The sequence below is a fragment of the Pteropus vampyrus genome, unplaced genomic scaffold (assembly GCF_000151845.1).
Source record: "Pteropus vampyrus isolate Shadow unplaced genomic scaffold, Pvam_2.0 Scaffold270, whole genome shotgun sequence".
NCBI classification, from domain to species: domain Eukaryota; kingdom Metazoa; phylum Chordata; class Mammalia; order Chiroptera; family Pteropodidae; genus Pteropus; species Pteropus vampyrus.
The window spans coordinates 485,812-493,423 of NW_011889051.1; the positions used below are offsets into that span (position 1 = coordinate 485,812).

Below are 7,612 nucleotides of genomic sequence, written 5' to 3' on the forward strand. Positions count from 1 at the left end.
GGATTTCCTGTTTACGTAATTAAGCGAGAACGGTTTTAAAAAATACCAGCCTTCTAGAGGCCAGGCTGGCGTGCTGGAAGGTGCTAGCCAGCACGCGATTAGCGTCTGAGCACCAGTATCAGTAAGAGCGCATTGTAAGCGTGGAAGGCCCTGACCCAGAGCTGGAATTAGTTTAGCTAGAGAAAGAGCGTGCTGAGCGATCTAAGTTAGTTTAGCTTTTTCGATGTTTATGATAAAATGAGTTAATTCCTGTAAAGGTCTCAGAACACTCACTGACACATCCTAAGTGTTCAATAAATGGTTAGCTATTAGAAGTGGTAAACTATGAGAAATTAATCTATATATAAAGTTTATATATGAACATAAGTACCAACATAGTAGATGTTAGCCAAGCTTAATTTTTTTTAGATTAAAAAGTAAATATAAATAAAAGTCTTGGCAATTTTTCTTATATCCAAATGATTGTATAATAATAATAATACTAATTTGTACTATGCACTCCACGTGAGGTCTAAATTCTTACGTATGTTTAATCCTCCCATTAAGCCTGTGTGGCAAGGACTGTCACTCTCCCCGGTTTTCAGCTGTGTGCTCCTTGAGGTGTTAGCACTCCCACTTTGGGAAAGAAGGGTCCAGCGATGCCCCTCATAATACAGACCGGGGATCGGCGGACGTTTCCCAGGACAGAGCCGGGTGGCGAGCGTCCCTGTCTCTGTGGGCCACAGTCTGAGCCCCACCTCCTCCGCCCTGCCATCATGGCACAGAAGCGGCCACAGACGTGAATGTGATATAAAAAGTCCCCACCCAGCTAAGGAACGAGAGAGGGTCCTCGTAGCCTTAGTTATCTCATACTTACGAATGCTGCGTGTCGTATCTGGGTGGGGAACAGTGGGCAGTCATAGTCATTAGTCTTTTTCTCCATGAAACTTAAGGAAATAGGAAGACTTTAAGGAAGAGTTGTTTGTAGCAACTGCAAGTCATTTGTTAGCTAAGCCCGGAAACACCAGTCACTGTGAGCCAACGTCGGCTCTGCCATTTTAGTCAGAAAACCAGGTGGCAGGTGTAATGGAAGGTGATATTTCAATAATAGCTAGTATATTTAGCATGATTTTACATCATATAAAAGATGCAGTTTTATTTCCACAGTGAAAACATTCACAAATGAGGATTCTTCAATTTTCTTTTTTTTTTCTTGAGAGTTGGCTGCTGTTTTAATGACCAGTTGTTATAATTTTGGAGACTCAGCCTTTATATAACGATTGATTATAAAATATGGCAGCAAAGATTAAAACAAAGAAACAGTGTGGCCGGGACCGAAGAGTAAGAATGTCACTGCCCCGAAGCAGAGCCCCTGGCGCCTGTCATGGAGCTCACAGCGTGCGCCCCCAACGAGTATTTCCTGGGCACCGACTTGACCACTTACAGTCCTGAGTTCTAGGGAATAGAACAGATGAAACGTCCCTCGGGGAGCTTATGTTCCAGTGGGGGACAGATGACATATAAGTCAATTAAACGTGTGCCAGGGAGTGTTCAGGGCTGAGGGGACCAAGTTGAGAGTGGGGAGAAGAAGAAGTTTCCAGACGAGTCCAACCCAGCTCCATTGAAAAGATGGGGAGGAGCCAGCCACTCAGGTGCTGGGGTGGGGCCGGGCTTGGGGGTACGCTCGAAGCCCCGGGGCCAGCAAGCGCAAAGGGAGGGAGGAACAGCCAGAGCGAACCCTGGGGCTGCGGGCCGTGGCCTCGGCTCCCCACTGCGCGCCTTCGCAGGAGCAGCCCTGGGAGGGAGACTTGCCTCCAGCTTTGACTGTTCTCGTCCGCGAAGGATAATCGTACTCTGAGTCTCCGTGGCACTAGCAGTCACACGCGGCAGTCACGTAGCGGGCTTCCTGTGTCAGCCTGGAGGTGAGCCCCTCGCGGCAAAGTGTACCCCGCGCTCGGGGTCGTTGCTGGTTGACAGGGCAGCCGCCGACCGCCTCATAACTATTCATGGCGAGCGGAAGGGACCAGCTCACACTTCTATTTTTGGCGCAAGGACAAGCTCAAGTCCCCAGTGAAGTTTCTGAACACATCGTTCAGATATTCACAGAGGAGCAGTTCCCATATGTTTCTGTGGAAATGGAGCTTGTCTAAGCACGTCGTAACCGCAGCCCCCGAGTCACCAACATGCTCGTCATTTTATGCAAGTATTTGAATCTTTGCTGTTAAAAAAACAAAACACAAGTAAAGTGGAGAGCATTGTTAAATTATTTTAAGAGTATACAGACCGTGTGAAAAATTCAGGCCAAAACGTTTGAATCTGGGCTCTGCATCATTAGCATGATCTGGCTACACAACCCAGTTACTCAGCCGTGGAGTAGGATATCTGGTTCAAGGTCAAGGCCTAGGTAGCGACGTTGCACCTCACAGAAGCTGTCATTTTCGTGGACTTCTGTTCACACTCAAGTGAACAAAGGGTCATTATGTAATACTCAGAATATTAACACGTACTTCCCTGTGCTCACGTTCGAAAGGCTCTGGAGTGAACTTGACCTTCAGAATATTAACGTTCCTTCAGCCACGTGGTTCTAGAAGGCCAGGTGAGTGCTAGCTTACTGGGGGCATCACTTCGTAAATTATATAAACGTCTAACCACTATGCTGTACATCTGAAACTAATATAAAATAACATTGAATGTCAACTGTAATTGAAAAAAATTAAGAGTGGATGAGTTCTCAGGGACAAAAAAGATCTGGGCCTCCTGGTGAGTGCTCGCTTAAAGCAAAAAGCATTTGAGATGCAGGATGGTACCCCTTTATTCTCCACTAGCACGGCGATAAATTATTGTGGAGGGTACTAGGCTCCAGAAATCTTTCTCAAAACAGATCTTGCCAGTTATTGAGCTGGATTCGTGGATGCCGTGGCTTATCTCATTGACCGAATTATCTGAATGATGGCTGCTTCTTAGAGGGTGTTTTCAGTAAACATTCTTTGAAAAGTCTGCCCAATCCTTACAATTCTATAAAGACCGAACACCTATTCTAATGTGGGTTGCTGATTAAAGCCTTTATGAACTTTGTGTGTGTGCGTGTGTGTGTATGTGTGTGTGTGCGTGTGTGTGTATGTGTGTGTGTGACGTGTGAATTTTTTTTCTTTTTTACAGCAGGCTGTAACTGAATTTGATTGTACCATGCCATGTTATTACCTATTTTCGGTTACAATTAGCAGACAGCTCACTCTAAGAGTAATTTTCTGGTACACAAATTTTGAGATAAAATTCTTATAGTAATTGCCTTTTTTTCTACTCTAAAATGCAGTATCAGTTGGGAACACTGAACTAATGTCAGGGAAGTTAACAAGGTTTATGATTTGTTACGAGAACAGAAATAAAACCGCACCAGCTCTAACCGCAGATCCATTAGTGAAACCCCGTCCAGACCCCAGCTGTGCCATGCTCCCTCCTGCTGTCGCCGGAGCAGCTCACAGCTCACAAACGAAAGTGTCGTTGCTTTCAAAACCCCTCGTCTGGTTTCACTTTTACACAAGAAATGGAAAATTCCCAAGGTTCTATTGACAGATGTAGAACCAATCTCTATTGACAATTTATATTTTCTGAACCTCACAACTGACCGCTGAAATTTAATACGAATAAGTACCATTTGCATGAAGGAAAAATTCTATCACGTGCTGCTTCTTCCCCCACTCCCCACGAGACATCCACATCGCTAGGGAATAAACCAGGTTGGTTCGCAAGCACCCATGGGGTGATGTAATGATGCCGAACCGCGCTCGTTAATACTCCCCCTTTCTATTCCCAGTAAGAACACCCGGACTTCCGATACCTTGAGCAAGCAACAGCAAACCCTAAGAATGCACATCGACATACCCAGGGCTCAGCTTCTGATTGAAGAAAGAGACACAATGGAGACCATCGGTAAGGTGCCGATTTGCGACTTTACGCAGCGTGGCTGCTACGGCCGTGTCCTCCCAGCCCAAACACTAGTGCGTGGGGGACGGTAGATGTGAGACCGTCTCTAAGGCCACGTGAGCAAAGCCGTTAGAAGGCAGAGAACTGTTACTGAGGGGAATGGTGAGTACCGGCAAATGTGGAGGCAAAGCAGCTTATGCACACCTTGAAGGTCACCCGGGGTAGGCGGTCCCCAGCTCGGATCCACTTCGGGCCTTTCCCAGAGAGGCTGTTGGTGCCGCTCTGTGGAACGAACACCTGTGATCACATAGATCCAGAAGGGCCACACGCCAAAGCCCTGTCTCAGAAACGCAGCCCGTGCTTTCCTTCGCTCCAGTAAGGCCTGAGTTAAAGGGAACGTTCAAACTCTGCTTAACGCCTAACAAACAAACGTCTCTGCACAGAACCTCTTTTCTCCACCCCCTAGCACCCCGTACACATTCTGGAAGATGCTTCCCAGTGCTTTGGGGGTCGCCCAGGCCTCGTATTCCACGATTGCAAAACCAACACCCAAAAAGCTTTGGAGACTTGTTTGCCCAGAACCAGGCGTCCTGACACTCCCTGGCCTCTTCCCATTGCAGTCCACTGTCCCGCACTGCCTGCCTAGATCGTTCTGTTTATTCTAGAATCAGAGACTTCGCATTTCCATGCGGTAATGATCAGAAGGATAGCTCGCATTTACTGAGAGTTCTCCAAATGTCACGTACCCGTATGAGCATTTTAGGGGCATTATTTAATTGAACCCTCCCAACCAGTACAGGAAAGCGATACCACGAAGTGACTAGGAGGTAGACAGGTTACACAGCTTGAGGGGTCACGTGGAAGGCTAGGAGCAGGCCCCCGCCAGCCACCTACTTGCCCCTCTCCACCAGTCACCTGCTTCCATATCAGCAGGCTGCATCCCAGAATCCCTCACCGTGGAAGAATCACCGAGCTGTTCCGTTTCCATGGGAACAGACTCTGCGGCAGGTTGCCAAGGCTGCCTCTTTTCAAACTTCGCTCTTTGTTTATTCTGGAAAGTGTTTGCTGCCAGTCAGTCCCAGAGCAACCCTTTCCTGTGGCTTGGCTAAAACCACCCAGCTCCTTGCACTTACCTCGGTACCTCCCGGCAGCAAGGCAGTGGTAAATGGCCGGGTTGGCAGAACATCTCCATTGCTCTTTGCCCCCGCCCCGCAAGAGCAGAGACATCTTGATCTAATGGCTCATAAATTCTAAGGCCTGGGCTTCCCTGGCTGGATTCCAGCTTGCTCCTGGAGTACCAGCACGTAGAGGAGGCTGGGCAAGTCCAATGTGGCTTTTGACCAACCACCTTCGCTTGAATGCTGCCATGGTGTATGAGGAGTCGCTCCTTATCCTGAAATACACAAGGCGGTATCAGCTTGCCCACATCAGGACAAGGCACCATGTTGTGTTTTTGATAATCTTTTCATTGGTGTATCTGGAATCTCTCTTGTAAATAGATTGGGCACTAAAACTAAAATTTCTTTTGAAACACCAAAACATAGTTTTTTCGATCTCACACTCTAGTTACAATACTTGCTAGGTGTTCCTCTCTAGCTGTTATTAATTCTACCTGCGGCGGTTAAGATGGATGCCTGGGTGGGTCCTGGAAGCCACTGCCTCCCAGTTGGCACCGGCCCAAACCAGAGAAGGAGCTGCTCGTCATTCCTGCACATCATGACGACCCTTGGCCAGCGACGCATTACATTCCTCGCAGGATCATCTGTCACCACCAAGAGTCACGTACCCCCGGGTGATGCCTGACAGTGGGTCAATGGCATTCGCTCATTATTGGGGAAATAGAAATGTGATGCTTTAGGCCACCCTGGGCTGCGACTGCGAGGGTCCAGGGTGAGAGAGCCGTTAGTGTCTACCCAGAATGAACGGTGGACCCCACCCACTGACAGGCACCTGAAATTCCCCATTAAGAGTTTGTAAACTGGCCCCGCAGACAACCTGGTCGATTCCTGACTAATATTCCTAACTACCTGGTGAGAACCACAGCACGTGGGTATTGCTAATGAAAAACAAGTGTAGACACCGAGCCTCTGCTGCCAGGTCCAGCTGGAAGAAAGTCGCAGAAATGCCACCCTGTTTGCGGGGCACGTGAAGGCTGCGGGGCCAGCGCCCCACGCACAGCCCTTCCCTGGCCGCAGCCCCAGCCTCCTCTGGGCCACATGATGGGACACTGGCAGACATCTTGGCAGCCTGCCCTCTCCTCCTCTGCCAAGAAATTCTATTCTGACTTCAAGAGGCTTTCCTTTCCTGCCAGAGCCTGAGTAATTGGATTTGGTGAGGTTCGTTCTGTTCAGAGCCTTTTTTGGGCACAGAAGTGTAGCTGTATTGTTGATGACTTTTCCAGCACCGTTCTGTGTCAAGGCACGCTGCAGGGTGGCCCTGCTGGCCCATCAACTCGGAGGGACACCATCGCAGGCTGCAGTGCTGGAAAATGTATGAAAAATCTAGATAGCCTAACCGCAGTTTCCTTTGGAGTGAAAAAGCTCTTAAGAAAGGGTGAAAAATATCACAACGAAGTAATGAAAATCTTGAGACCACACTCCCAGTTCACCTGAACCCAGGCTCCTGCTTCTCAAACCTTCAAGTGCCTACGCCAGTAGGACTTGGGAAATCTGACAAGTGAGTCATTTTGAGAAGTCAATTGAAGGATGCTCTGGAGTAATTAGAGCTCAGAAGAGGCGGGAAGAAAAGGAACACACCTCAAACCCTTTCAAACGGGGGACTCCGTAAACCTTTCTCTTGTCTTCCCCGCACCCCCGACCCCCAGACGCTTGCCAGGTTCAGTGTGAGAGCCGGCCCAGGCTAGACCACCGCCATGGCCTCTTCCCATGCTCAGACAGCTCATTTCAGATGGCTCCCCAGCACATAAATCCCAAACTCTGTGAAACGGGCAGCTGCAGCAACAAGCCTTCCACATCGATGTCCCCTTGATGAAGAGACCGAGGCCCAGGGAGAGGAGTGACCCTTCTCTGCGGTGGGTCTCTCTCACTCACGCTCCAAAGCTAACCCGCAAGGATAACTTCTGTTTCTAACATTCTAGACCCATTCTAAGACAACACTTGAATTTTTAGCTGTTTTTGTTGCTTTAGATGATGTTGTTATTGTTGCCAACAAGGATAATCCAGGTACTTAGGAGACAGAAGGCCAGAGTGTCATTTAATAGGGGATAAATGCGTGTGGCTCTGTGTGTCCCTGTTGTCCTGCAGATGATCGCTCCACGGTCCTGTTGACGGACGCTGACTTTGGAGAGGCAGCTAAGCAGAAGTCCCTGACGGTGACGCACACGGTCCATTACCAGTCGGTGTCGCAGGCCACCGGGCCCTTGGTGGACGTCTCGGACGCTCGGCCAGGAACGAGTGAGTGGTCCCGCAGCACTTAAGCTGCGTGGGTGAGGTGATGCTGACGGGACATTACCTGCTCTGTCCCTGACTAGAGCTTTGTTCTTCGGTCTAAACTGCTCTTAAAATCATGTCAGGTGGAGCCAATGACTTGGTATGAGTTTGCTTATGATGAAAGTGCTAGAAATATCAAGTCGAGTTCATTTTTTGTACTTAAAAGACACAGGAAAAGACGAAGGCAGCTAGCACTACTGCGTACCTACTCTGTGCCAGGCCCAGGGTAGAAAGAAAGAGGGCGTCCTGGCCACCCTCTT

At 48.7% G+C, this 7,612-nt stretch overlaps 1 protein-coding gene across 1 annotated transcript in view; it reads left to right on the forward strand.

Annotated features, from left to right (window-relative positions):
• The window catches only part of DSCAM (DS cell adhesion molecule), a gene marked incomplete at its 5' end in the record, with an annotated part of 274,168 nt that overhangs the window by 239,481 nt on the left and 27,075 nt on the right, over nucleotides 1-7,612 (forward strand). The window contains 2 exons of the mRNA XM_011375311.1: nucleotides 3,794-3,909; nucleotides 7,167-7,316. Of these exons, the coding sequence (XP_011373613.1) occupies nucleotides 3,794-3,909; nucleotides 7,167-7,316 (266 nt within the window). The remainder of the gene's footprint in view (nucleotides 1-3,793; nucleotides 3,910-7,166; nucleotides 7,317-7,612) is intronic.